The sequence below is a fragment of the Bubalus kerabau genome, chromosome 4 (assembly GCF_029407905.1).
Source record: "Bubalus kerabau isolate K-KA32 ecotype Philippines breed swamp buffalo chromosome 4, PCC_UOA_SB_1v2, whole genome shotgun sequence".
NCBI classification, from domain to species: domain Eukaryota; kingdom Metazoa; phylum Chordata; class Mammalia; order Artiodactyla; family Bovidae; genus Bubalus; species Bubalus kerabau.
In genome coordinates this window covers 37,306,701-37,333,510 of record NC_073627.1, presented here as the reverse complement: position 1 = coordinate 37,333,510, position 26,810 = coordinate 37,306,701, and the positions used below count along the sequence as shown (strand labels likewise).

Below are 26,810 nucleotides of genomic sequence, written 5' to 3'. Positions count from 1 at the left end.
ACAGTCTATCAAATTTTGTCTCTATGGATTTGCCTATTCTGGACATTTCATGTAAACGGAATAATACATTACTGTATGTGGTCTTTTGTGACTTTTATTTAGCATATGTTTCATAGTTATGCCATGTTGTAGTGTGTACCCAGTAGATCATTCCTTTTCTTTTTCCCTCTCTTTAAAAAAAAATTATTTTATTTTTGATTACTCTGGGTCTTCATTGTTGCACACAGGCTTTCTCTAGTTGTGGTGAGTAGGGGCTACTCTTTATGGTGGCCTGTGAGCTTCTCTTTGCAGTGGCTGCTTCTTGTGGAGCACAGGCTCTAGGCAAGTGGACTTCAGTAGTTGCAGCAGGCAGGCTCAGTAGTTGAGGTGTACAGGCTTTATTTGCTCCTCAGTATGTGGAATCTTCCTGGACCAGGAACAAACCTGTGTCCCATGCATTCGCAAGTGGATTCTTATCCATTGTATCACCATGGAAGTCCTTCATTCTTTTTTATTGTTGAATAATATTTCATTGTATGGACATACCATATTTTATTAATTCCTTCATCAGTTAATGGACTTTGAGTAGTTTCTACTTTTTGGCTATTATGAACATCTGTGTACAAGAGTTATAAAACTGAGGTGAATTCACATTTTTAAATAAACAGCTCAGTGGTGTTCACTGCATTCAAATTCACGGGTTGTACAACCACCACCTCTATCTAATTCCAAAGCACTTCATCAGTCTAAAACTCCATGACCATTAAGCAGTTACTGACCACCAGTCTGCTTTTTGTTTCTTCGAATTTACCTATTCTGCATATCTCACATCAGTGGAATCATATGTGACACTTTTGTTTGGCTTCTTTTACTTGTAACATCTTCAAAATTCATGTGGTTATAGCATGCATTTATACTTCATTCTTTTGTGTGATTAATATTCTATTACATGTATGCACCACAGTTTGTTTATTCATTCATCTGTTGATGGATATTTACGTTGTTTCCACCTTTTTACTACTACTGAATAGCTCTAAGTACTTTCCTGCAATGATTTGAGTACCTGTTCTTAATTTGGGGGTTATATACCTAGGAGTGGAATTCTTGGGTCATATGGACATCTTTGAGAAGAGCAGGAATTGGACTTTTAAACAATGCATCCAGGAAATTTGTGTTTTTTTTCCCCAAAGGAAATGGCAGAAATTTCAGAAAATTGAGTGGGAGGATTTGGGGGTGATAGTACAATGTGCTACGTAAATGTATTAATTCAAGCTAGTGTTCGTAGTGGAGAAGGCAATGGCACCCCACTCCAGTACTCTTGCCTGGAAAATCCCATGGACGGAGGAGCCTGGTGGGCTGCAGTCCATGGGGTCGCTAAGAGACACGACTGAGCGACTTCACTTTCATGCATTGGAGAAGGAAATGGCAACTCACTCCAGTGTTCTTGCCTGGAGAATCCCAGGGACGGGGGAGCCTGGTGGGCTGCCGTTTGTGGGGTCGCACAGAGTCGGACACGACTGAAGCGATGCAGCAGCAGCAGCAGTGCTCGTAGTGCACATCTACCGTGTCCCATCTTAAATAAGAACCAGATTCAGGATTTTGGATTCCAAGCCCAGCTATTTAGTTGCTTGTCTTGTTCCACAATATTGTCCACCAGTCTACGGAAGCAAGCAAGGTAGCCACGAAGGTAGTGCTGAAAACCTAGAAACTAGAGGTAGAGGACTACAAATTTTCAGGAAAAGCAGCAGCTTTCTTCCCTAGAACGAAGACCAGAGAAATTCATTGCGAGTTTCTGGTTTCATGGTCACCTCTTATGAAAGGGAACATCAGTGGAATTCGATATACCACACTTGATAGAGAATTCTTTTCTAAGGGTGTGTGCGTGCGTGTGAGAGTCGCTCAGTCGTATCCGACTGTTTGCGACCCCATGGACTATAGCCTGCCAGGCTCCTCTCTCCATGGAATTCTCCAGGCAACAATACTGGAGTGGGTTACCATTTCTTTCTCCATTTTCTTAGGGTGCTCGTAGACAATTGTTTGGAGACCGCAAAGGACAGCTAAGGGAAAAGAGAAGTGCCATGTAAATCTTATTCCAGGATTCAGAAGAATTGCCTCTATGGAAGCCAGAGGGACCAATACGGTCTAAGAATTTGAACAAGATGGTGGCTGGGTCGGGGCCGCTCTATCTTTCCGGGTGAAACTCTATGGCAGAGTAGAGGCGCACAGTTTTAGAGAAGTGAAGCTAAGATGGGTGGTAACTCGACCACACTAGCGCGCGGGGAAGAGTGAAGCGGAAAGAGCTCTCTCGCGCATGTCTGGAACGGGGGAGCAGGGGGAGAGGGATGGGTTTTGCGACAAGGGGCCCACCCCACAGTATAAGTTTTCTGAAACGTGTGAGTCTTTCCAGTCCAGCTAAAGTCGAGGTGGGGCGTTTCCTAAGACGCATGCGTTCTAGACAAGACCAGCGATACAGTGGCGTGGTCTTTTCAACGCCTGGCGTACAGACGACGTCTGAGGTGGAAGGGGCGTTCAGCATTCCCAACACGCATGCGCCTTGAGGCCGAGGCGTTTCCTTCAGAGGGTGTGGAGAGTAGGACTCTTTACCGCGCAGGCGCAAGGTTTGTCCGGTAGGGCTGGTGGTCTAACCCGGGGAGAGCAGAGGAGGTTGAAGGGATTAAAAAACCGGATGCGCCTGCGCGTTGCCTACTGGTGGGACGAACTTAGGATTTGTGAGGGGCGGGTTCACGTATGCGCGTCATTGGATGGGTAGGTGGGAGGGAGGGTGGAGAGCAGGGAGTATCTGTGCGCTTGCGCAGTGCGGGGGTGGAGGGCGGAGGAGATAGATAGCACGCTTGCGCGGCTGTCACAGGGCTGCTTGGTTGGTCAGTGGGGAGTCGGCGCCTGCGTACTAAGACCCGTGTGCAGCAGCGGCGGCGGCGGTAGAGGCGGCGGCGGCGGCGGCGGCGGCAGCAGTGGGCTCGGAGGCAGCGGTTGGGCTCGCGGCGAGCGGACGGGGTCGAGTCAGTGCGTTCGCGCGAGGTGAGAGCGGGCAGCGCGCGCGTGCGCGGAACCTTGACTTGGGCCTGGGAGTAGAGATGGAACTGCGCGAGGGTCGGGGAGGGGGCAGAGGGGAGCTGCGGCTCCGCCGCACGGGGTTCCGTCTGCGAGCCGCGCGAGGTGCGGAGATACTTAGGCGCGTGACCCGGTTGGCGCGCGGGGTGACGGTTGGGGCTGGCCGGGTGACGTTGGAGCGACGCAGGGCGGGGGACGGCGAGCCGCGAGGCCGCCACGCGGGAGAGGCCGCCGGGCGGCCACGCCAGGGCGAGAGCCGGGGACCAAATCGGCCCGCCGGGGCAAGGGTACCTGCGCCGTTGTGAACCGGGAGCCGCGAGGCCACGTGAGGTGGGGGAGGGGGCTGTTCGGTGAGAGGGCATGGGGGGGGTTGGCGGCTGGCGGGGGGGGGGGGAGGGGAGGCGGCGTGGCTCCGGCCTGGCGCGGCCTTTGAGGAGGGGGCAGGCTGCAGTACCGGAAATGCCCCCCACGGGAGGCTGCCCTCGGGGTCGGAGGCCGCATGGCCGAACGTGGACGGGGGCCGCATGGCAGCGCGGGGACCCCTCCCCCCAGGTCCCGGCCACCGGAAGCCCCGGGCGGCCACATGGTGGGCGGGAGCCGGCAACCCACAGCGCAGAGAGAGCTGGTCTTCGCAGGCACCTAAGGGAGCTTGGAATTTTGAGGAGTGGGAGAGGCCAGAGGCCCGGATCAGGATCACCTCGGAGAGCCCGCTGTGGGCATATGTTACGGCTCCCCCCACCTCATGGATCTTTGGAGCTTTCCCCCTAGCCATCCTGTGAAGTGAGGCGGCCAGCCAGGTGTAAGTGGCGCTCGTCCGTGCTGGGAGGCCAGAGAAATGGGGAAACGGAGGGCGATTGGACGGGAGCCCAACTCTTCTCGGACGTGCCGACGGCGCCTTAAAGTCCCAGGCAGATGAGTTACCCGCTGTGATAGGTGCTCTTCACCTTGTCACTGTCTTTGTCGTGGTGTCTGACCTGAGAGTGCCTGGTTTTAGGGCCTTTAACTCTGTTAGCCTAGTATAATTTATACTACTCACTACTACCAGCCTTTTGCTTTCATTTTATTGTCATTCACCACTCCCCACTCCCCCACTTTCTACTGACTGTACAGGCCGGGCCTGAAAAGCCGACAGGACTGATGCATCCTGGGAAAAGTGGGAGGGCCCTTGAGGAGAGGCTGGGTTCCTGGGTTCCCTTTGGGAAACCAGAGGTGTTTGGCAGGGAGATCAGTTAGAAAACAACTTTGCTTTCTCCCTCTCGGCTGCATCTGCAAATGCATGTTGGAGAGGCGGGAATCCCCCAAAGCGGCCTTGTGGTTTCCTGTACCAGTGACGGGCTCTTGTGTGGATAGAGTGGGGGGGGTGTAACAGAGACGGGTGGGGCTCCCAGTCCTCCGGTCTCCACCCCCTCCCCCCCCACATTAGCCCCGCCTTTTTGCTGGCTCATAGCTGCTCACCTAATTATAGCCCTGGTTATGTGTGGGGAACAGGGGTGGTTGGTTTCAGTGGCAAGTAACACCTGAGTCCTCCCTCGACCAAGAATTAGGCCTTTGCCCGTATCAGAGATTTGGGATCCTAAATTCCTGGAGCTTTTGGTATTTCAAGCCACTCTTTTAGCTTTCATTTGGGGTGGGGATCCAGCTTATCTCCACTGCCACACACACCAGTTCTTCGTATTTTTGATCTAATCAGCATTTAGTCTAGAAGCTGTTTTACGTGGGTAAAGGGATAAAGTGCTGGGGGAAAAAAATGAAGCAATGTTTCTAGAGTGGAGTGGGATGGATTGGAGACCGTGTTAATTCTTTCTTCACTGACCCTAGTTCTCTTCTTGACTCTAGTTGGAATCGTAGCCTCTTAAAATGGCAGATGATTTGGACTTCGAGACAGGAGATGCAGGGGCCTCAGCCACCTTCCCGATGCAGTGCTCAGCATTACGTAAGAATGGCTTCGTGGTGCTCAAAGGCCGGCCATGTAAGATTGTGGAGATGTCAACTTCTAAGACCGGCAAGCATGGCCATGCCAAGGTTAGAATTTCATTTCTGTACCTTGCTTTCCCCACCTGCTGTCGTCAGTGCTAGCCCTCTATCTTATTTAGCTCTTGTATTACTTATTACCATCTGGCTCCTGGTGGTCAGTACTCAGCCCTGGACACCTTTTTCAACTATTGCACCAGCCTTCAGCTTCCTCCTCGGTTACCCTCCTGTGCCCCAGCATCCTTGGAGCCCCTTCCTTTCTCCATCTTTGTGTGTCTCCAATTTTTCTTCGTGGTCCTCTATGCTCTGGCTGTTCAGTTGCTTTGTTCTTTTTCCTGGCCTTTGCTTTTTGTATTTGTCTCGCTGAGTCTTTGTAGGTGCTCTTTGTTTCCATTAGTTTGTCCATGTTTTCTCCAATCCTAACATAAAATGCACCCCTCCCCTGGCAGGGCACCAGTGCACATCTCTGCACCTCTACATCACTGCTCCACTCTCCAGTTCCAGCTTTCCCATCACATCTCTGATGCAAGGTCAGAGTGCCTCTACCTGCCCCCTCTTTTTGGAGCCTGCTTGCTTACTTGGTCAGCATTTTCCTTACAGCTTTCCTTGTAACTTCAGACTCCCCACCTCCCCCTCCCCCCCCAAAACTTCAACCTGATTCATCTTTGAATTTCCTCTGCTTTTGTTCCTTAATCACTTTTTCTGTCTTCTATTGACTTGGCATTTGTCATGGGTTACCTCCAAATGTCTAGATCATTCTTTCTGGTTTCCTTATTTCCTATATGTGTAGTTCTGCTCTCTCCCAACTCCTTTTTATTTTCAGCTCTTATTCCTTCCTGTTTTTGAACTCTTTTCTTCCTACCTTCCAAGTTCTCTGCCTTTTATGCCGATGTCAATAAAAGGTCTTGTAAACTTTTACCTAGGTGTCTCCTACTCCCCTGGAATCTTGGTCTCTTGTTAACGTTTTGATAGCTTGAGGTAACTGACTGCTCCAAGGCTGCCCTACAACCTCACCTGTGTGGTCAGCTGCAATTTCAGTGGTGGTCTTTTGGCCTCAGGCTCTTTTTAGAGCCTTTTAGTGTTTTCCTTTTTGAGTTGATTGGTTCAATTCCAACTCTTCTTTGTCCTGACAACCTAGTGTGACTTCCCCCCACCCAGCCAGGGATCTCCTCCATCCTAGAGTATAATTGGATTTCTCTTTGATGTGATGTAGGTCCATCTGGTTGGTATTGACATCTTCACTGGGAAGAAATACGAAGATATCTGCCCGTCAACTCATAATATGGATGTCCCCAACATCAAAAGGAACGATTTTCAGGTATGTAGGTGACGTGATTGTAGGTGGGTTAGTAGTAGTAGTTGGCAGGGGCGGGGGTGGGCAGTAGAAGTTGATACTGACCAAAGACCTTGTGCTGAGAGAAGGGAGATGGGCAAGAGAGGGTATCCGGTGTTAGCTGTTTGCCGCCCTAGTTTGCCCATCACACCCTTCATCCTCAGGCTACTTGGGCCCATATTCAGCTTTCTTCTCTGTCTGCCCCTAGCTGATTGGCATCCAGGATGGATACCTATCACTCCTCCAAGACAGCGGGGAGGTGCGAGAGGACCTCCGTCTGCCTGAGGGAGACCTTGGCAAGGAGATTGAGCAGAAATATGACTGTGGAGAAGAGATCCTGGTATGGTGCTCCCAAGTTTGTACCCAGCTTGTTCTTTGTGCTTCTTCCCCTGCTTTGCACTCAGACATGACTCCCCTTCCCTGTGCTTTCCCAGATCACGGTGCTGTCCGCCATGACAGAGGAGGCGGCTGTTGCAATCAAGGCCATGGCAAAATAACTGGCTCCCAGGTGAGTGTGACTCCCTCCTTTCACATCCTTTATCTCCATCAAAGAGCTAGATTAGCCTTAATGGCTTATTTTCTGCCTCCTAGCATGGTCCTGCCCCGTCCCCCTTTTTCCCTGTGGTTGACCCTGTCTCACCTGGTTTCTCTCTCCTACCCAGGGTGGCTGTGGTGGCAGCAGTGATCCTCCAGCCTGCAGAGGCCCCCTCCCCCAGCCTGGCCCAGCTCTGGCCTGGCCCTTGGCTGGACTCCTCCTACACGATTTATTTGACGTTTTATTTTGGTTTCCCCTACCCCTTCAATCTGTCGGGGAGCCCCTGCCCTTCACCCTGCTCCCTTGGCCAGGAGTGAGTGCACCATGGCCTTGGTGAAGCTGCCCTCCTCTTCTCCCCTCGCACTACAACCCTGGTGGGGGAGACGGGGTGGGTGCTGCTTGTGGTTTAGTTTTTTTTTTTTTTTTTTTTTTTTTTAAATTCAATCTGGAATCAGAAAGCTGTGGATTCTGGCAAATGGTCCTTGTGCCCTTCCCCAACTCTTACCTAATCTGACCCCTTATTTCCTCCATAGTCTTCTATCCCAAGCACCACCCCCACAAACTGGGGACCAGCCCCCTCCCCTGCCTATGTCTCTCCCCATCTAAAGATGGGGAGGGGAAGAGGAGGAGAGGGGAGGGGACATGCCCCCTCCTCAGGCATCTGGGAGGGCCCTGCTCCCATGGGCTTCATCCTTTCCTGCGGGCTCTCTCCCCGACACATTTGTTAAAATCAAACCTGAATAAAACTACAAGTTTAATATGAAGTCCCCAACTCAGCTGCTTTTTCGAATTAAATGGGTATTTATTTGGAAATCTGAAGAGTATAGGTTGAATGAACTCTGCTGCTGAGTTCATTACAACCAACCCTGCTGTCACTCTGTGATTCCTGCCAGCCACTGCCCACCCTCTAAACAGTCCAGTGGGAGGCAACACAGACAGCAGCCAGGGGTAGTGGCAGGTAGATTTTATTGGCCTGGTACTGGGACACGGGGGATCCTCCCCAAGGGCAGAGGTTGGGGCCAAGGCTGAAGATAAATCTGATGGTCACTTGTGGTAGAATCGTGGGTTCTGGCTGTGCTGGATGAAGGGGAGCCGAGGGCCAGGCTGGCTGGTGGTTGCAAAGCCCGACTGGCAGCGGTGATGAAAGGAGGGCTTTGTCAGTGTGCACACCGTCCTGTCTACTCCACACCAGAGAGCCACCCCAGGGAGGGGAAGGGAAAACAGGGTGGGGGTCGTCTATCCCACCCAATGCTGTTTCCCTGCAATGCAGGGATTCTGAGGAGCTTGATCACCACACTTACCTTTCCTGCTGCTTGCATCTGCACAGGGAGCTGGGGTGAGGCCAGGAGTCCAGGGGCGGGATGCAGAGCTTGGGGATGCATGGGACGCAGGGAGGACTGCAGAGAACAGTGTCAGCAACTGAGGCAGCCTGAGGCTCCCCTTAGCATAGGTAGCCCTTGACTTTTCAAGGCTCTACTCACTGAGTCAGAGAAGCCAGTCTGCTGGTTAGCATGTTCCATCTGCTTTTGTAAGGACAGGGCACCACCAGGCTGGAGAAACCCTAGGTGGGGAAGGAGGAGTGTGAAGTGAGTAGAGAATGGGGAAAGGAGAAAGGTAGGAAGCATGGAACTGGGCCCCAGCATGGGGTGTTCCCATCACCTGTCTGGGTGGGCTGAAAGTGGCTGTGCACGGCATAGGGCTGTGGCTGTGGCTGAGACAGGTACTGCACTGCAGGAAACGCGGAAGGTGCTGAGGAAGGCAGGAGACCATTAGAACGTCCTTGTAGCCTGTTCAACACTCCTCCCTTTGGGTCTTGAGGAAAATTCCTCTTCCCACCTCACCTCTGAGCTGCTGACTAGGACTGTAGGCAGGCTGCGTGGGTCCATAGTGAGGTGGGGGTTGAGCAGTCCCATAGGCACCACCCGGGCTACCTTGGAATTGCCCATGTTCCGGGGTCCCTGCGAAAGCAGCTGCTGAGCCGACGTAGTGCCGGGTCTAAGAAGGAAGGATGAGAACTTACTGCCTGTCAACTCCATGAAGCAGAAATTTAAGTGACTGCACCCCCATTCCCCCTATTCAGGATGTAGACACACTCAAAACTTGAGTGCTGGCTGGTGAAGATGCTAGGGTCTGGTTGGAAGTAGGAAAAAAAAATTCAGCCTAGACACCCAATCTTCCTGCTCTTACCGTAAGCACCTGGGGTCCAAACATCTGTTTGGCTCTGTCAGCTGCCATGAGGGTGCCTGGGCGATTGTGTCCTCCAGGGCTCCCTAGAGAGGGAGAGGGGTGCTTCATGATGTTGCAACTCCCAGGAGGGCCCATTCTGACCAGTAGTTTCTTAACCCTCACCCTGCATGCTAAGGAGGTGAGTTCCGGTGTGAACTGTCAGGCCTTGCTGGTATGCTGCTGATGTCAGAGTGGTCAGGTCACTGGAGCGAAAGGAAAGCAGGTCAAAGACAAGTCTGTCATGTCCCCACCCCCACACACTCCCCTTCCCATATGCCATTAAACACTGATCTTTTGTTACCTGATCCCTGTTACACTTTGGCCTCGATTTTATTTTTAGCTCTTTAATCTCACCTCTGCTCTTTTCGCCTCCGTTTTTCTTCCTCATGTAAAACTTTCTTGAGCTGCAGGAAAAGCTGATGCTTCTCTTCCTGTAGAGCTAAAAGCTTCTCCTGCAACTTCAAGATCTGGGGAGGGGAGAAAAGATGAAAGCAGGAGAGCCAAGAGACGAAAGAAGGGAGAGATGGAGGGACTGCTTACTTGTTCCTTGGTCTCCTCTAGTGACATTCTTTCTTCCATCTCCTTTTTCTTCCTTCTCTCCTGCTCTTCCTTCATCTTCTGTTCCATCATCTTGTCCACTTCTTCCTCCTCTGGAATAAGAAGCAGAATGGGCAAGCAGGGTGTTAAAATATTAGAACATTAAGAACTGAAGACCAGCAAAAACTGGTTATTCCAGTGCTCTGGAACAGGCTTCATCTCTGTTGGGGGCTGGAACGGGGAAGTTTATTAGGTGCTCTCCAAGGTCCTTCCCAGCTCCAGGCGTGGGCTTTTTAATTCCCACCACCATCACCACGGGGCTAGCTGTCCCTCTGGCTTCGGCCGCCATGCACTGGTCTGCCCGTGGTGGGGGTCACCGTGGACCGCGGGTGCGCCCGAACCGTGCGTCCTCCCGTTTTGGGCCCGGCTCACCCTGCCGCTTGCGCTCCCGCTCCATCATGATGTGTCGGTGCAACGCCCTGGCCATGGCGTTGGACAGCTTCGGACGCTCCAGAAGTGCAGGCATGGTGCTGCTGGGGACGCTCGGGCCGTGAGCGCCCGGCTCTGTCGCTGGCTGCCAGACCTCCGGCCGGGCCTGCGGGGAGGCGGCAGCTCAGTGGGAGCGCGCCGGGTCCAGGCGGAAGCCGCCGCCCGCCGCCCCGGTCACGTGTCGGCCGCCCGGCCGGGCCCGCAGCGCGGCTCTTTCGCGTGCGCGGGCCTGGGTCTCGGCATCCGCGCTCCCGTCCCTGCCCGCCACCCGGGCTCCCGCCCCACCCTACCCGCCTTCTCGTCGCTTTCTCTGTGGCCTCCCGAGCGGCAGGGCCGCGGCGTCACATCCGGCCGCTAAGCCGAATCCTTCCGGAGTCGGGCCGCCGCGGGCTCGCTGGTTGGGCGGAGCGGCGCAGACGGAAGTGCCGGCGACGGGTGCCCGTGGCGTCCAAACCCCGCCTATGTGCCCCCACGAGACTTCCCCAACCCGACCTGCCCAGCGGGCGGAGTCCCCGAAGTTGGCGGGGCCGGGGCTCCTCCTGCGGGCGAGAGGCACGCGAAAGAGGGGCCGAGGCGGCTGCTCTTTGACTGCGTTTATTGGCTCCTTAGAAATCAGAGTCAGTAACAACTGTACAGAGGCCCGAGCCCCGGCCCCCGCCTTCCCCACTCCCGCCCGGGCCGGAACAGCAGCTTCGTTGGGGCACGGGGAGACGCCTCTGGGATTCACAGTAACCAGGGAACAGAAACGGAAATAAATTAAGTGTATGGGGGAGGAGTTGCGGGGAGTCATGCCCCCCAGATCAGTGCATGGAGAGGGTTTCCCGGGGTCTGCGGCCGGGGTCCCCGCTGCGCCCTCACCTCGAAGGGAGGGACGTCCCCTTCCAGCCGGGGCACGGAGCCAAGCTCCGCTTCCCAGCTAGTCTTGAGAGCCTGCCCACACGCTCCTGTGCATCTGCCAGGCTGAGCACCATGCATGTCGCGGGGCGCTGGAATGACCTGGAGGCAGTCATCATTCCGAGTCCACGGGCCGAGGCCCAACTGTGCTTGTAGTGGCGCGGCCTCGCCCCTCACTCCACCCGTACCAGCAGGGCATAGAGGAGCGTGGCCCCTTTCTCCTTGGTCACCCACTCAAGTTCGGCTGGGCTGAAGTGCGGATCGGGAGGCTCTCTGAGGGCCGCAGAAGGGGGTCCCGGGGTGTAGGAGCCAGGGCGCACACACACCTGGAACGCCACCTGGGCCTGGTGCGTCCGCTGGGATTTGGGGTCCCGGAATCTGTCACGTAACAAGCAGAAATAGGGCAGTGAGGCCTCTGGCCCCAGTACCTCTGCCCCTTGGCACCTGCAACCACCGCAATTAGCAACAGGCCCTGCTGTTGCTGGTAGTCACTCCTTCCTTATAGGGGCTTGGCTGCAGCCTCATCTCTACCTGAAATGGTATTCCTCCCAATGCCTGCTCGACTGACTCCATGCTGCCCGTCTTTGCTCAGATTCACCTTCTTAGCGATATCTACCTGGACTACCCTATCTTGTGTGCTCCAACCACACTCCTGATCCACTTCACTCTGCTCTACTTTTCGCTTCCATAGTACTTACTTGTCACCTTTAAAAATACTAAATAACTATGGATAAACATTCTAGAGCAAGAGAGGACATAAGTTCCACGTGACCAGGGTTCCCTTCTTTGTTCTTTGTGATAGAACAAAATAAATGGTACTTGTACAAAGACTGTGAATGAAGGGCTGGCTGGAGACTAAGGCACTAGGGAGACAAGGTGGACAGGAGGGAATCATGGAGACCCATGTGGCCCTGGGGCCCCTCCCATGTACTCACTGCACTTTGGATGCCAGGGTCTCAGCCCCAGCATATTGAAGGGAGGGGGAAAGCAGCACTGGAGGGGGCTGCTCCTCCCGGGGAGGTGCACAGTTCTCTCCAGGCTCCTCAAACCCTGTCCCAGGCTCTCCCTTCAAGGGCCGGCAGCTCAGGATGGAAGCAGTGCCTGCGAGGGAGGAGAGCTGGGTCAGGGTGGCCCTCCTACCACCCACAGGCCCACCTGCCCTGCGTCTGCTGGTGCTACGTACCTGCCCCCAGCTCCCCTCGGTCCAGCACCCTCCGGACAGCCGCCACGTTGCTTCCATGGTAGGCCATGTGCCACTTCTTGGTTAGTGTCCCAGCCTCCAGGCGGGGGTTCACCCTAGCAGGTGGACAGACAGGACAAAGGTTATTGGCTCCCCAAGGTCATTCCCCAGACAAGAAGGTTTTGTCTTCCACACATCCTCTCAGGACATTTTCCCAGGGTGGGTAAAGGATAGTGCAGGAGGTGCACAATCCTTCCTTCTACATACCTGAGGTTGAACCTGCACCAGCCAAAGGGCAGAGCGTATTCACGGGGGGGCTCCCCTCGGCGCCTGTGGGCCTCATCCCCTCGAAGTTTTCGGCAAGACTCACAGTAGCACAGGCTACGCTTCGGCGGAGGCATGAAATAGTCCTCTGTGGAGAGTGAGCAGCAGACTTTGTGGCATGGCCCCCACCCTGGGGCTCAGCCACAGCCCGGAGCTGGGCCGGGGATAAGGGAGGTTCTGGGGGCCTGGGGACTCACCAGGAAGCAGCAGCAGTTCCTGGAAACGGGAGCAAAGGGCGTGATACTCACAGCTTTTGAGGGGGCTAGTGGTGGGCGGTGGGCCCCAGCACACACTCTCCTTGATACCTGAGGGAGCAGAGTGGGCCCATGTCACAGGGGCTGGAGCCAGAAGTACAAAGTCAGGGTGAGGTGGGCCCTGGCCCCTTGGCCTGGCTCACCATCCACCATGTCAGCTTTCTCCATGTCCCCTTGGGTTCCAGCACTTTTCCCACTGGCAGCCCCTGGTTCAGGGCTCACGATTGTCACCTGCAGAGAAGAGGCGTGGTCAGTCAGGGTGTGACCAGCCCCCAGGGCCTGCTGATCCCTTCCATGAACTACTGGCTTCCCCTTTCCTGGGACCGCCCAGCCTCCCAGGTACCACTCCTCTCCTCCCACGGCCACTCACCTGCTCACACTGCCCATAGAGGTCCACGAGCGCATGGCAGGGCTGGGGGACATCTGGCACAGCCACCCCCTGGTCCATCCCGTTGATATGGAGGTGCAGCCCCCCAGAGCTGTCCAGCCGCAGTCCCAGGATGGTGCCTTCTGGACACGTGTCCAGATTCGGACCAAATTTCTCACAGATCTAGGAGGAAAGATCTATTGTCTTCAGGGAGATCAGACTCCCAACTGGCAGCAGCCACCGCCGCCCTTCACTAAGCTTTGCCAGTCCCTGGGTTTTGCCTCTACCCTTGCCCACTGCTTCAGTTACCTAAAGTCCACCTTCCCTTTCCCCCCTTGTGACATTCTCAATGGCAGGGATGTCGGAGGAGGCAGTGAGCCTGAGACTGTCCAGGTAATGGCACTCACAGCTCTGCCCACCTGCTACAGGGCCACTATACACCTGTGCTCCTACCTCCAGGGCTCAGGGCCCCTCTTCTCCCTCGGCCAGCCACTCCCTCTGAGAGGCAGGGCCCTCTCCCTGCTCCCCACCCACCTTGAGGCCATTGTGGAAGACCCCTCGGCCCCGCAGCAGCCAGGCTGCCCGTTTGAGGGCACAGGCAGAAGCAGGGAAGTTGAGCCTCTCCGGTGGGCAGGTGATGACTCCCAGGACAAGGGAAGATGTCCACTGCCGGTTCAGGAAGTCTATCCGCACCTGGGGAGAAGGCAACTGCTTCACAATCATAGCCTCCTGCAAAGAGGTCCCCCATCCAGCAGGACCGGGCTCCTCACCCCCGCCAGGGAGAGAAGACGGCACCCCAGAGTGCAGCCTGGGATGCAGCCTGTTCTGATACCTGGAGGGACCCGAAATGGCCAATTTGTTTGTGTCCTTCCCTCTTTCAGCCTTGGTCTTGCTATAAAGGATTCTTGTCCCCGGGGGTTTCCTTCACCTGCCTAACTGACATCTTCACAGCATAATGCCCCCTCCCCTGGAAAGCATGCCCCGTTCCCACATACAGGATCAGGAGCCTTCCTGGCCTCCCCAAGCCCCTCCACACTGCTTCCCTCATCACAGCCCTCAGGTGGATACTTCCTGGAAACTGATCTACAACTCCTACCACAGGATATGAGCAAACACCCAGAAAGCTAAGGGGCATGCATGCCTTCCACTTCACCCTCCACTTGGAGAAAAAAAGCCTTTCTACAGGAGAGTTGGCCCCGGGTCACCTGGAGCAAGAGGAGCTAGGGATAAGGAGGTGTAGCTCACCTGGACCAGCAGCTGGGGCACCAGGGGCTGGTTGATGACAACTATGCCCTGGTTGTAGCTGGCCACTCGTGTGGCTGTACGGTTCCCATTGGACAAGAGAATATTCTTCCCATGGTTCTCCAGGAACTCAAGGGCTGTGGGCATAATGGCCACTTGGTTCTGGCCCTGGTAAGGAGGAGAGACTGAGCTGCTGGGAGTGCCGACTCAAAACCGAAGCCACCCCACCAGGATGGACATAGAGCCTGCCAATAAGCCTCTGGCCATCCAGGACTAGATCAGGGAATCCGAAAATGACCTGGTGGCTGATGGCCCACCAACAGTCCATCCCTGAGCCCAATGGTTCCTGCTGCCACCTCTTACTTCCAGGCCATGCTCCTCGCCTTCGTCGTCCTCCTCGCCCTCACTGCCAGTGTCCGAGCTGGGGGAAGGAGGCTGAGTGCCTTCTGGCTCATCCAGACGGGTGGAACTGACAATAGAGACACTCCGCACTGGCCCATATAGATCCAACACAGCCCACACACTCTGTAGGCACACAGACCGGAAGTTAGGAATTAGCGGAGGACCTTGATCCTCCTCCAGGTCCATGGAAGGTCTGGGGTCTACCTTGGCAATGCCGGTGGCTGCAGGACCCATATCCTCTCCATCTACCAGGATGTGCATTGTGTCATCTGCCCCTCGGCGAATGCCCACACGGCTTCCCACCTAGGGCCAAGGCATGGCAAGGACAAGGGCTCAGCCCACCTCTCCCCGCCGCCCCCACTCCCAGGCCCACCTGCGGCCCTGGGGTCAGCTGCCTCACCCCCAGCCTCTCCAGGTTCCGGCCATAGTTCATCCTCTGGAGTTGCCCGTCGCGCCTCACTTCACAACTGGACACCATCCAGGTGGTCTTTGTCCGGAGCTCTGGCAGGGAGGGAGGCAGTCCCGGGCCCCCACCTGCGCCGGGCCCCATGTCCCCAGGCGCTAGCGTGGTCAGCCCTAGGCGGAGGGAGCCGGCCCACTTCTCATCCAGCTCCTCCACCTTCACCTGGGAGACAGAGGAACCCTCAGCGCACTGCAGGAGGATGGGAAGCAGGCTGGCCCTGCCATGGAGGTTTGGTGGCCCCCTGGGTCACATTGCCACAGCCCACCTCGAAGATTTCCTCACTCTTGAGCTCCTTGGTGCTGAAGACGAGGCCATGGGCATAGCCGGCTGCTCGCACTGCCCTCGTGCCGTCTTCCTCCAGAGCAATGTTCTTGCCACAGATGCTGTGGAATCGGTGGGCCACGCCAGCCACTGTGGGAAGACAGGACCAGAGGAAGGGGAGGATTGGGGCAGCAAGCTTCAGAAAGGACAGGGCGAGGCTTTCAGATGCAGCAGGAAGTCGACATGATGGTCCCACCTCCGGTCTTCCCTCAAGAACTTTGATACCTCTTTGACCACAGCAGGACTCAGTCCCAAACCTGCCATGCCCAGCGATGGTGTCCCAGCCCTTTGGTGGCAGGGAAGCATCCAGGCCCTGTGTCCAGGTGGAACTTCCTCCCCTCTTCTTGGCTGCTCCCCACCAGGGGCTGAGCCCTCCCCCTTCCCCTTGGTCTACCACTGCTGCAGCCAGCCTGTCTAAACAGCTTGCCTGACCTGGAGGCTGCACCCCTCAGGCCCACCACAGGCAGACAGAGCCCTTCCCCGCTCCCTCCCTGCCAGCCTCCCTCTCTGCCAGCTAAACCTGGGGAGTGCAGGGGGAACGACTTCTCAGTGGCGGTGTTGCTGGTCGCTAGGCTGTTGTCCATGGGGCCGGTGGCATTGGTGATGGACACTTGGACGCACTGGCCGTACAGATCCACTACTGCATACACTTCTAAGTACGAACAGAAGGTGTCAGCAGCCCAGTAGCCTGGGATGGACTGGGCCGAAGGTGGCAGGTCGAAAGCCACAGAATAGTCACCTTTACCGGGAGGCAAGCCTGAGCACGCAGCGCCTTGGTCCTGGCCGTTGATGAAGTAGTGCAGGTCGCCCTTAGCCGTGCGCATCATACCGATGCGGGCTCCAGTGCCCAGCGCGTCAAGATCACACCCGTAGTTGTTGCGCATGGTGTTCCCATCTTGCATGATGGCTGTGCCGCTGCAGGGATAACAGAACGGGTAGATCGGCCTCCCACCTTCCTCCCCACACAGGCCTCTGCCCCATCTCTGCTTGTCGGAATTGTCCAGGGCCTTGGACTGGGATTAACCTGGGGTGTGAGACCCAATCTTGTCTCCTGCACCCTGGAAACCCCCCAGGCAAAAGTAGAAGCTACCCTAAGGGTCTAGGGGGAGGGAACAGCCAGACCACCTAGGTCTGTCATGGTCTACACCTACCATAGGCCCCAAACCCTGCTTCCCTCATCCCGGCCAGCTCCACCAAGCTGGCTGCCAAAGCAGACAGCCCAACCTCAGCATCCACGTGTCATAGTCAATGTCTGTCATAGTGTTGGGGAATTCAAGGTCCTCCGGCCGAATAGCGGTCACTCCTAGAAGGAGGCAGGGGTGGGTCAGAGCCAAGTCCCCAGCCTCTGGCAGCCAGCACCTCCCCAGCACATGTATACATACACACACACACACACACACATGCCCCTCACCAGCCTCAATGGAGCCTGACCAGCGGTCCACCATCTTCTGAATGACGATTTCAAACAGCTCGCCATCTCTCAGGGCTCTGCCAGGAGAATGGCCGTCAGACAGGCCCCACTTGGGTGGCTGATGCTGAGCAGTAGGGAAGTAGGGACATAAAAGTCCAGATACTGACCGGTTGGAGATGACGATGGCATCGTTGAACTCGCTGCGGCAATTGTGGCGGAGTGCAGTACGGCCCCCGTTGGTGATGACCGCATTGCTGCCATGCAGCTGGTGGAAGCGGAGGTCCGAGCCCCCAGCCCCAGACGATGGAGAGCTTGGAGACACCTGGTTGTTCCCCTCAGGGAGTGGTTCAGGGACTTGGGGCACCTCTGCAAGTGGACATCACCCTTTAGGCCTACAGTCATCTCTGAGGCCTCCCAAGGCCACCCCAGGCCCTGCCCAGCCCGGCCCTCACCCACGTCGTCCACAATGGTGGCCTGGGCCGCCTGGCCATAGAGATCCACTACAGCATAGACTCCTGGGGGCACATTCCAGGCAGCGGGACCCTGAGTCATGCCGTTGACGAAGAAGTGGAGAGTCCCGTCCTCCCGCCGCACAACGCCCACCGTGTCCCCTGCCTTGGAAGAAGGGGGGCTGGAGTGAGGAGTCAGGCTGAGTTCCTACCTGGGCTGGTCCTTCAGCAGCTCCACCTGGCCTGCCTCCCCGCTACCGACAGGTGCCAGTTCCCCCAGTCTCCCACCTTGAGTCGGTCCAGGTTGTGCCCATATTCATCCAAGATGGTCGTCCCATTGTGCATCACCCCATTCCCTGTCATCATCCAGGTCCCTAGTGAACAACGAGTGGCAAAAGCCATGAAGAGGAAGCCAAGACTTCTTTCCTTTACACAGTAGTCCCCCAGTTACTTCCGGAAGCTACCAGTCCAGCCTGCCTTTTCTTCTCAGGGCAGAGCAAGAAAATTCTGCAGTTCTCACACCAACCACAGGCCCTATCCACATGGCATGCCTCAGGCACTGAATGTGTCATCACAAACGTGACAAGTGAAAGAGTCTGGAAAACAGGGACGGCTTCCCCCCTAGCATCTTATCCTGGCCCTGCCCTTCCTGGGAGCTCACCAGAGCGCAAGTTGGTCATGGTGGAGGGCAACTGGAGGTAGGCAGGGTTGTGGGTGGTGACGCCAATCTCAATGGAGCCAGCCCACTTGTCCACCATCTTGTCGATGCGCACCTGAAACACCTCTCCATCCCGCAGGGCTCTGCTGCTCAGCACCACACCATGATTGAAGTCGTCGGTGGCACTGAGGGCATGGCAAGTGGGGACTCAGATCCCACCACACACAGTGCCCCAAAGCTCAGCCCTGCAACGCCCAGTGACACCCACTGCCCAGGTCAAGCACCCACGGTCCACACTCCAGGAGGCCCCCCGACCAGACTCCCACGGCCTCCCATTTGCCCACCCCTCCCCCAATCCCCTCATAGCCCCTCCGCAGGCTTCTCCCCACCCCATGGGCCATACTGGGGCCTCAGGGCAGTGCGTCCCTCGTGGGTGATGGCTGCCTTCTGCCCACAGTTGGGGTGGAAGAGCAGGCGCTCGGGTTCTGCCTGGGTTGTAGGAGCAGCCCGGCGGAGAGCACCCTCAGGGGACAGAGCCCGCAGGATGGCATTGTTCCGGCGAAGGCGGTCACTGTGGTTGTTATTGTGGACGATGGTCACCTTCACGGCCATCCCATACAAGTCCACCACACCGTACACCACTGGGGGTGTCAGGGGGGTCGCCACACCTGCAGGGGTGGAAGGCACAGGGAATGGAAGAATGACGGCCGTCTCATTGTGCATGGGACGAGGGGAGAAGAATCAATAAAGGGAGAATGAGATAGACCCCCCTCAGTGAAAGCCCTGGCCCAGCCGCCCTCTCTGAGCTTCTCCTTACCCTGATCAATGCCATTAATGAAGAAGTGTAGGGCAGAGTTGGACTTCCTCGTGAGACCAATGTGGTCACCCTCCTATTCAAAGCAGAAAAATAAAAACCTGGAATCTTTTGACAGCTAGGCTCCAGACTTGTCCTGGACACTGAGAACAGAGTAGTCCTCCAGCCTTCCCATCAACCAATGCGACAGGGGAACAGCTCCAACTGGTTCCCATGCATCTCAGACCACTCCGAATGTTCAAGGCAAGTCAGGCACTATGTTAAACTATCTTATCAACACCAACTCAACCTTCATGGCACTCTATCAAATAGTACCAACAGGCTCATTTTCAGACATTAAGAAAAAAAAAAAAAAACTACCCAAAAAGATGAGCTTCTGGCCACAGGTCACCACCACCAAAGGCCAAACTGAAAGAAGAATGGAACCCATCTGACTGCAAAATCTGAGTGCTTAACAGTTGGGCAGCCCTGCCTTCTCAGAAGGAAAAGTGAAAGTCAATCATTTGTGTCCAACTCTTTGTGACCCCACGGACTGTAGCCTGCCAGGCTCCTCTGTTCATGGAATTCTCCAGGCCAGAATACTGGAGCGGGTAGCCATTTCCATCTCCAGGGGATCTTCCCAAACCAGGGATCAAACCCAGGTCTCCTGCTTTGCAGGCAGACTCTTTACCATCTGAGCCCACCAGGGAAGCCCTTCTCAGAAGGAACCTTCAGACAAAACATAAAGGGCCTTCCTCCACGTCAGAGAGTACGGAGCCCAGGCAGGACTGCTCGGTATATACTGGGGTGCCCCTGGAGAGAGGCCGGCGCTGTGTCCACCCTCACCTGCAGCTCATCCAGGCTGAATTCACAGTACTCCCGGCGGGTGCCCTTGCCATTGGTCAGGATCCCACAGCCGCTCATCATGATGGTACCTGGGAAAGCAGACACCTTGGTTAGGGTATGGGCTCCCTGCAGCTTGGTGACCACAGGCCACGCCCCCACCATGCCAGGGGCTGGTACCTGACTGCAGGTTGGTCATGGTGGCTGGGTACTCCAGATTGTTGGGGTTGTGGGTGGTGACACCAATCTCAATGGAGCCTGACCACTTATCTACGAGCTTATCGATGCGGATCTTGGGTGGAATGACAGTGTAAGGGAGAGGAGAAATGTAAACGCAGAAAAAAAAATCTCTCCACCCTTTGAGCTTCCCTAAGCCACCTCCACCCTCTGCTAGCATTGGGGATCGAGCCCCATCTCTAGTTCCCAGAGGGTGAGACGCTGGCCAGGCCCCAACACCTTGCACACCTCAAACATCTCATTGTCCCGGAGCGGGCGATTGGTCATGACAACCCCATTGTTGAATTCATCCAGGGGCCGGCGGCGCTCAGCGGTCTTATTATTGTTGCTGAGCTTGATGAGGGTTCCACACTTCTCATGGAAAAGCAGAGCATCGTTGGAGGTGACAATGGGCGAGGTGGCAGCACCGCTAGGCCCCGGTGCTTCAGGGGGGGAGCTCAGGTTCACATTCAGGAGCCCCCCGTTGTACGCAGACAGGATGGCATTGCTCACCACCTCGGAGAGCTCCATGCCGGCAAAGTCTGCAACAGCAGGACACAGGAAGGAAGCAGAAATGCGTCTTCTCAGTCTCAGGCTCACCATGCTCTCCCTACCCCTCTCCTGAGGTCTCCCCCCGCCCCCCCCCCCAACATCCACCTCATGTCCTGCTCCCTTTCCCAGGCCTCCCAGGAACCCTCACCATTATGCGACTCAAGGCTGTTAGGAAACATCTCCGGCCGGGCCTGCGCTGGGGATACCATGAAGGCTGGGGACCAGGTGGAATGGGAGGGGAATAAGGGTTCAGCCCCTGCTGCAGGGACCACAGCCAGGAGACCCCTCCACTAGCCCCTGCTCTCCCAGCCCACACCCAGCCTCACTTGTCATTGCCCTGCCCCGCCCCCGTCCCTTCAGCCATTCCCTCTGCCCCGTCCCCCCACCACTGCCCTAGCTGCATTCTCACCTTCATCCCCAGAGGTCCCTTGTTCAGCCAAGGCAGAATCTTCAGCGGGGGCAGAAGGCTCAAGGGGAGGAGTGGGGCTGGGAGTAGGGGGGCTGAAGCCCGGCTCAGGGGGGAGCACAGTGATCTGGGTGCACTTGCCGTAAAGGTCCACGACGGCCCAGACACGAGCCGGAAGGCCCGTGGCAGCCACGCCACAATCCCGCCCGTTCACCCAGAGCCGCAGCTCCCCGGCAGCCGTGCGCTCCACGCCCACACGGTCCCCTTCGCCAAGCTGGTCAAGGTCCTGCCCATACTCCTCCAGCACAGACCGTCCATCCCTCAGCACCGAGCAGCCCGACACTACCCACGAGCCCCCCTTCAGCCCTGTGGCGCTGCTTGGAAAGTCCAGCACATTGGGGTCCAGTGCCGTCACCCCAATCTCAATGGAGCCACTCCAGGAGTTGACCTGTGATGGGGCGGTGGACAGTGCCTCAGGGTGGGCTACGAATGGGTCTCCTGCATTTCACAGGCCACTGTGTCCCCCTCTTCCCACCTCTCAGACAGCTAACTGGGCTTTTCTCTCTTGAAATACAAGGCATCCCCAATCCAGAGATCCAGTCCCACAAAGTATTTTCTGGACTCTGGTCTCAGGGAATGATTAGACTTGCTCTCCTTTAGTAACTCTCTTCTGTACTCTGGGTGCACGCTGTCTATGATTCCATGCTCTTCCCACGCTGGCTCACCAAGCTGGCTAAATTCCCTGGCTCCAGGCTCCTGCCATCTCGAACTGCTCTGGTCTCTGTGGCTCCTCAACCAAATTCACAGCTCTCCATACTTGCTGGTATATTGCTCGTTCTCTCTCTATGGGCCTCTCTCCTAGGCTCTGGCTGCACTCAAACTCACTCTCCTCCCAAATTCTACCTCTGTGCACCTGGCATTTCCGCCGCATCACCGCAAAGGCACACACATCTCTTGCTTTGAGTATCTCTCCTCACCCATCTTTCTGTCCCCTTCGGTGTGCTTTTATTCTTCAATGGTTGTTCTTTTCTTGGTTATCTCTCTTCTTCCATCATATATGTGACATCTCTCCATCCTCCATCTCCCAGAAATTATCCCAGGAGGATTGTTCTCTAATCATTATAGTGGGTGGGGCCCCGTGTCCCTTCCCTGCTCCTGGATCTTGACAAAACTTAAGCTCTCCTTGTCTCCTTCTCTTTGTGACTTAATGTTTCCGCTCTATGCTCCCTTCCTGCTCATCACCTAGTGTTCTGGCTAGCGGTTCCCTCTCGGTATCTGGTAATGTGGGCTACCCTAGCTGTCCTCCCCCATCGCCTTCTGGTCCCCTCCCACCACCCTTCACATCTCGCTTCCGCGGCCCCAGCTCCGCACCTTGCGGTCGATGCGGACGGTGAAGACGCGTCCATCGCGCAAGGGTTCCCGACTCAACACCAGCCCGTGGTTAAACTCCTGGCCTGGCTGCTGCCGCCGCGCCGTACGCCCACAGGCCGACAAGCTCACCAAGCGCCCGGTGCGCGGATGCAGCTCCCCGCTGCTGCCCAGACCCCCGCCGGACCCCGGCCCTGGGCCGCTCCCGCCGGGGCCACCACCCCCACCCGGCCCCGGCCCGGGGCCTCCCCCGGAGCCCCCATTCCCACCCGACCCCGCCGCCATCGCCGCTGACACCGGGGCCGCGCGACAGCCGCGCTTGGCGGCACCGTGGCAACCGCGGTGCACGGACGCCCTAGGGGAATAGGACTCGGGGGCTGGGGCCAGATATGCTTTACGGCAGTGCCGGGCAATAAAGCATCCCGGAGTAGGGAACTAAGGACTACTACGGTGGGAAGAGAAAGGACGACAGAGTCGGGCAGGTTTGCTTTACGGCACGGGCGAGGGAGTGGCTCCAGAGGGGCGAAGACGGGCCGGGAGCTTTTGCGACAGTGGAAGAAACGACTGCCGCAGGCCCTTTTACGACTTGGGGGTGGTGCCCAAACACTTTCAGCTTTGCGACACCGACGGCCCTGCCTTCGTTGAGGACAAGCAACACTTTGAAATATTCGCTTTACGGCAAGAGGAGGCGGGGTCTTTCCTTCGTTCCGCGCGCCTCTAAGCGGTGTGAGCGGGTCCTGAGCACATAGAGGTAGCTTTGTAAATAAAGAGGGTCACACTCGGTACCACTTGAGACCGGATATGTCTTTCGACAGTGTCGCAATCCTTCCACTTCTCCGAAACAGAGCGGGCTGGCTTTTGGGGCGAAAAGAGTTCGCGGATGTTTCTAGACAAGCCCATCTTGAACTCTAGTTCAACCAAACTTAGGTTTTAAAGCCACGAATAAAGAGTCCAAAGGAGCCCTGGCAGGTAGTTTCAGGCAACGACGCTGACAATCCTCAAAGACCGCCACCCCCAGAGCTATCAACAACCCCCCAGCAAGACTCCCCAGACGCTACGCTTCAACTGGACTGTGTGTGACGTCACAATTAAGTTTCTCGCACGGCGTCCGGGACACCTGACTGATTGGATAATTCGGATGAGGGTGGTGATGGGGGAGAAGGGCGGGAACAAATCCCAGAGACAAAGAAGGGTTTTAGGGTGGGACAGAAAGGGAGGGGCAACCTGAGAGGCTTCCAGTCGGAGGTCCCTAAACAGTTTTGATTCCGCCCCCCACGGCTCCAGGGAGCGGTGGGGGAGGGGACCCAGACCTCGCCCAAGCGTCCCCCTCCCGCCGCGGTGGGGGCGGGGCCTGGGGCGGGGCTATGTGGAGCAGGGAGGCGGGGCGAGGTAGCTGAGAGTGGCCCCCTAGTGGGGCCATGGAGAAGCAGGAAGGTCTGGGGGGTACTGGCGGCCTCAATGGAGAATCCCCTGGTGGGGGTATCAGCGGGGTGCCAGGAGGCATCGGAGGAGTCGAGTCAGGCGCCGGGTTGCTCTCCGGAGTAACCATGTTTCACGGTTCTGGGCCCCCCACGCACAATGGGGGAACTAGAATTCGCAGTCTTGATTCTAGCCAGCCCTCCGGAGGGACAGCAGTCCTCGGTTCCAGGCTCAACCAGCATCCTGGGGAAGTCGCGGGCCACAGCTTTGGGTCCCGTACACAACCTGTCGGATTTAATCCCCACTTCCCTGGAACCAGTGTATCCGGGACGTTCAACCCGGGGTCCGGGGCGTCTGGGGTGTACAAGTCGGCAAACATTACGCTATCCGAGTCAACTTGCACGCGCCAAGACAGACCCTGTGAGGACCGGCCCCGGAGCATCCTAAAAAACAGCAGCTCCATCACGGTGCACAAATCCCCCGGGGCGGAGAAGTAAGGAGCCGGGGAGGAAGAAAGGGATTCCAGACGCAGGAGGAAGCCAAGGCAGGGGAAGGGGGTGGAGTCTCAAGAACTAAAAGTGAGAGTAAGTGGGGGTAATTGGGTGGGAAATCCGAGGTTCCTAGCCTTTGAGAGAGCGGCAGGTACAGGATAAACCCTTGATTACATAGCACGTGATTATTGTCAGGTGTAACCCCACCCCAGCCTCCTACAGGTCGGAAAACGTTTTGAATAACTGAAAGAGGGAGGACTCTGAGCACTAGGAGATTTCCTCCCCCTTCTTTTGTATCCTTTCCTCACCCGAAGGAGAAAGTCTCAGCACTGGGATGAAATGAATATCCTGGCGACCTACCACCCTGCTGACAAGAACTATGGCTTTATGAAGGTGGATGAGCCCAGCACTCCCTTCCACAGGTGCGAGTCTGCAGCTCTAGCCCTTCAGCTCCTACTCTTTTCTCTACTCAGAGGAGGGGAGTGCCTGGCTGCCTGCTCTGAGGCATTGCTTCCTCCCTCTCTTGCAGGCTCCAAGACATTGATGAAGACCTGCTTGCCGGGACCTCTCATGCAATGACTCCTGAGAAGTTAGCAGAGAGGTGAGAGTCCTGCCAGAGGTCAGTAGAGACCTGCAGCCTCCTGCCCCCTCCACCCCTGAACTAGGGTCTGAGCCAGCTCTGCTTTTTGGCTCTCCAAATGGGAGGTACTACAATTTGGATCAGGACTCACTCAGGCCAAGGTGGGGGAGTCAGCCAGCTTGGCCCCAGCTACCACCTGCTCCCATTTTTTGTTCTCTCTGTTCCCCCAACTGGTCTCCCTCCCCTTCAGGTTTGCAGCAATGGACCATTTCTTCCCCAAGGTCCTGTACAGCGATAACAGAAGCTCGGGGTCTTCAGACAGCTTTTCCAAGACACGTGAGATGAGGGGTGGGGTTAAGTGGAAGGGGAGGTGGAGTGAGAGCTCAGCGGAGAGCCTGGCAGGAAAGCCATGCTCTGACACTGGCCCACAGAATCCGATGATTTTGAAAAGCGCCGCAAGGCACACTACAATGAAGGAAAGTTCCTGAAACCTCAGAAAAACCTTCCCTTGGATAATAGCGAGAACAGCAGTGTGGGTAGCGTGAGTATGAGCAGTGGCAGTCGAGGAGCAATGCTGGACTCAGAGCCCAGGCCTGTGGAAAGAGGTGGGGCAGGAAGAATGACTGGAGGAGTCAAGGACCAGATTGGCCTAGTGGCCAGAAACCACATCCTAGAAGCCAAAGGTTAGCTATGGTGGGGCCCCAGACACCCAAGGGAATTGTAGTCCAGAACCTTCTCCACCACAGCTTGTCTTCCTCAGTGGGTGTCAGCCCAGAGCCCTGCTGCCTAAGAGGGAAGTCGTGCTGGCTGGTGTCCCCAAGGTAGAAAGAGGGCAGCTGGGGTGGGGTCCCCATCAGGATAGGCCCCAAGGAAGGCTGGCTGGGAAGGAGGAACAGAAAGCCCAACAGAACTCTGAGGGGGTGGAAAGGTCACTGATGTTTTTCTAAAATGGGAGGAGGGGATAGAAGTGAGATGAGAACCTGAGGCTTGACCTTCTCATGGCTGCTCAGGGGTCACAATGAAGCTGGTGCCCTATATTCTCTAGGTGTCCTTATGACTCAGACTGATTTGGGTGATTCCTCAGCTTCCGCTGCCTTCATAAATCTGTCCCCAACTTCATCCACCACTGTGGTGTTGGAGAAGGAAATTGGTCTGCAGCGCAAGGAGTATTACAGCAAAGGAAGATATCTGAGGTGCTGGCCCCACCCCGAGCTTGAGGAGGACACAGAAGATGAACAGCAGAGCAGTGAGAGTTCAGCCGGGTCAGCCCAGGAGCAGGAGGGCTAAGAACCAACAGACTGATGGATGTGCCAACCCTGGTCCTCTGATGCTTGCAGGCTCCACAAACTTGAACTGGGTGACTGAGAGTCCCATGGGCACTGAGGTCCGTCTGGTGGACCACACCCGAAGCTCCTCCCAGGATTTCCAGGCCACTGAGAGCTCCCAGAAGGTGATAGTGACATCATCGAAGCCTGGTGAGGGCACCAGGCCACCATCTCACCAGGCCTGGCTCTTGGCAAGCTCCCATCTTCCCAACCCCTGACTCCCTTCAGGCCAGCAGATCGGTAAAGGTGATGAGTGAGGCCCTCCACATTCTTGTGTGCAATGTGGATTTTATGGAGAGGACCCAGGGAGGCTCAGAGGGATGGGTACCAGCCCCCCAGCTTGGTACCACTGCTGCCCCCATGCCTCCTCCCTGATTTCCTCTCTGCCACCTACCCCGCTCCAGGTACTGCCCAGTGCTCCAAAGATAGTGGGTCCCAAGCAATGTCTGACTGGTGTCAGTGGCTGGTATCCAAGGGGCTGAACTGGCAAAGCATGGAAGGCTCAGAGAGGGAACCTGGAAGTCACCCAAACTTCCCAAACCAAAACCAGCACAGACGTGAGCCTGAGCAGGGGCAAGGGGATGGCCGGGGAGCGCGAGGGGCTGAGTGGGTAGGTTCTAGGGAGTCTGGGGATCGTGGGCCACATCTTCTGCCTGTGGCAAGAAAGCCACTAACCCAGCCCCTCCTCTTCCAGATGAAACCCTGCAGCT

General features: G+C 56.4%; 4 protein-coding genes across 10 annotated transcripts; 2 read left to right on the top strand and 2 right to left on the bottom strand.

Annotated features, from left to right (window-relative positions):
* The first annotated feature begins 2,462 nt into the window (after positions 1–2,462).
* On the top strand, positions 2,463–7,654 carry EIF5A (eukaryotic translation initiation factor 5A). 4 transcript variants are annotated; one of them, XM_055576696.1, is made up of 6 exons: positions 2,463–2,597; positions 4,888–5,073; positions 6,236–6,340; positions 6,564–6,695; positions 6,790–6,863; positions 7,018–7,654. In XM_055576696.1, the coding sequence occupies exons 2-5, from the start codon at positions 4,909–4,911 to the stop codon at positions 6,850–6,852; spliced, it is 465 nt and encodes a 154-aa protein (XP_055432671.1). In that variant the 5' UTR covers positions 2,463–2,597; positions 4,888–4,908; the 3' UTR covers positions 6,853–6,863; positions 7,018–7,654. The 4 variants fall into 4 exon arrangements, with proteins under 4 accessions (XP_055432671.1, XP_055432668.1, XP_055432669.1 ...); XM_055576693.1 differs by lacking the exon at positions 2,463–2,597 and adding an exon at positions 2,819–3,018; XM_055576694.1 differs by lacking the exon at positions 2,463–2,597 and adding an exon at positions 3,242–3,381.
* A 185-nt stretch (positions 7,655–7,839) lies between these two features.
* On the bottom strand, positions 7,840–10,587 carry GPS2 (G protein pathway suppressor 2). Of its 3 annotated transcripts, none has more exons than XM_055576690.1 (11): positions 10,433–10,587; positions 10,086–10,248; positions 9,657–9,766; positions 9,471–9,583; positions 9,240–9,319; positions 9,078–9,160; positions 8,732–8,885; positions 8,550–8,639; positions 8,372–8,451; positions 8,192–8,287; positions 7,840–8,018 (listed from the first exon to the last, which is right to left on the bottom strand). In XM_055576690.1, exons 2-11 carry the CDS (start codon positions 10,177–10,179, stop codon positions 7,935–7,937), a joined length of 984 nt encoding a protein of 327 aa, XP_055432665.1. In that variant the 5' UTR covers positions 10,180–10,248; positions 10,433–10,587; the 3' UTR covers positions 7,840–7,934. The 3 variants fall into 3 exon arrangements, with proteins under 3 accessions (XP_055432665.1, XP_055432667.1, XP_055432666.1); XM_055576692.1 differs by having other exon boundaries at positions 10,437–10,544; XM_055576691.1 differs by lacking the exon at positions 10,433–10,587 and having other exon boundaries at positions 10,086–10,409.
* Positions 10,588–10,720: 133 nt separating this feature from the next.
* NEURL4 (neuralized E3 ubiquitin protein ligase 4) lies at positions 10,721–22,570 on the bottom strand. 2 transcript variants are annotated; one of them, XM_055576688.1, is made up of 29 exons: positions 22,289–22,570; positions 20,921–21,365; positions 20,660–20,725; positions 20,209–20,501; positions 19,924–20,035; positions 19,747–19,835; positions 18,925–18,997; positions 18,511–18,775; positions 18,111–18,292; positions 17,738–17,823; positions 17,453–17,615; positions 17,168–17,366; positions 17,001–17,077; positions 16,814–16,892; positions 16,329–16,504; positions 16,110–16,241; positions 15,534–15,679; positions 15,206–15,430; positions 15,010–15,108; positions 14,767–14,928; positions 14,407–14,571; positions 13,696–13,854; positions 13,165–13,344; positions 12,938–13,025; positions 12,738–12,845; positions 12,484–12,628; positions 12,220–12,332; positions 11,972–12,137; positions 10,721–11,414 (listed from the first exon to the last, which is right to left on the bottom strand). In XM_055576688.1, exons 1-29 carry the CDS (start codon positions 22,568–22,570, stop codon positions 11,210–11,212), a joined length of 4,680 nt encoding a protein of 1,559 aa, XP_055432663.1. In that variant the 3' UTR covers positions 10,721–11,209. The 2 variants fall into 2 exon arrangements, with proteins under 2 accessions (XP_055432663.1, XP_055432664.1); XM_055576689.1 differs by having other exon boundaries at positions 16,335–16,504.
* A 135-nt stretch (positions 22,571–22,705) lies between these two features.
* Positions 22,706–25,963, top strand: LOC129649354 (uncharacterized). The gene is made up of 5 exons (XM_055576684.1): positions 22,706–24,197; positions 24,510–24,617; positions 24,725–24,796; positions 25,026–25,111; positions 25,207–25,963. The coding sequence occupies exons 1-5, from the start codon at positions 23,704–23,706 to the stop codon at positions 25,461–25,463; spliced, it is 1,017 nt and encodes a 338-aa protein (XP_055432659.1). The 5' UTR covers positions 22,706–23,703; the 3' UTR covers positions 25,464–25,963.
* The last annotated feature ends 847 nt before the right edge of the window (positions 25,964–26,810 follow it).

Coding starts and splice junctions, on each gene's coding strand:
- EIF5A (XM_055576696.1), top strand. CDS start 4,909: ATGGCAGATGATTTGGACTTCGAGACAGGAGATGCAGGGGCCTCAGCC. Junction 5,074..6,235: donor GCAAGCATGGCCATGCCAAG/GTTAGAATTTCA, acceptor GATGTGATGTAG/GTCCATCTGGTTGGTATTGA. Junction 6,341..6,563: donor TCAAAAGGAACGATTTTCAG/GTATGTAGGTGA, acceptor GTCTGCCCCTAG/CTGATTGGCATCCAGGATGG.
- GPS2 (XM_055576690.1), bottom strand. CDS start 10,179: ATGCCTGCACTTCTGGAGCGTCCGAAGCTGTCCAACGCCATGGCCAGG. Junction 8,452..8,549: donor CTTTCAGCCCACCCAGACAG/GTGATGGGAACA, acceptor TTCCCCACCTAG/GGTTTCTCCAGCCTGGTGGT. Junction 8,019..8,191: donor AGATGCAAGCAGCAGGAAAG/GTAAGTGTGGTG, acceptor CACCGCTGCCAG/TCGGGCTTTGCAACCACCAG.
- NEURL4 (XM_055576688.1), bottom strand. CDS start 22,570: ATGGCGGCGGGGTCGGGTGGGAATGGGGGCTCCGGGGGAGGCCCCGGG. Junction 14,572..14,766: donor GCGAGGAGCATGGCCTGGAA/GTAAGAGGTGGC, acceptor CCTCCTTACCAG/GGCCAGAACCAAGTGGCCAT. Junction 12,138..12,219: donor CCGAGGGGAGCTGGGGGCAG/GTACGTAGCACC, acceptor CCTCCCTCGCAG/GCACTGCTTCCATCCTGAGC.
- LOC129649354 (XM_055576684.1), top strand. CDS start 23,704: ATGGAGAAGCAGGAAGGTCTGGGGGGTACTGGCGGCCTCAATGGAGAA. Junction 24,198..24,509: donor AAATCCCCCGGGGCGGAGAA/GTAAGGAGCCGG, acceptor CCTCACCCGAAG/GAGAAAGTCTCAGCACTGGG. Junction 24,618..24,724: donor CCCAGCACTCCCTTCCACAG/GTGCGAGTCTGC, acceptor CCTCTCTTGCAG/GCTCCAAGACATTGATGAAG.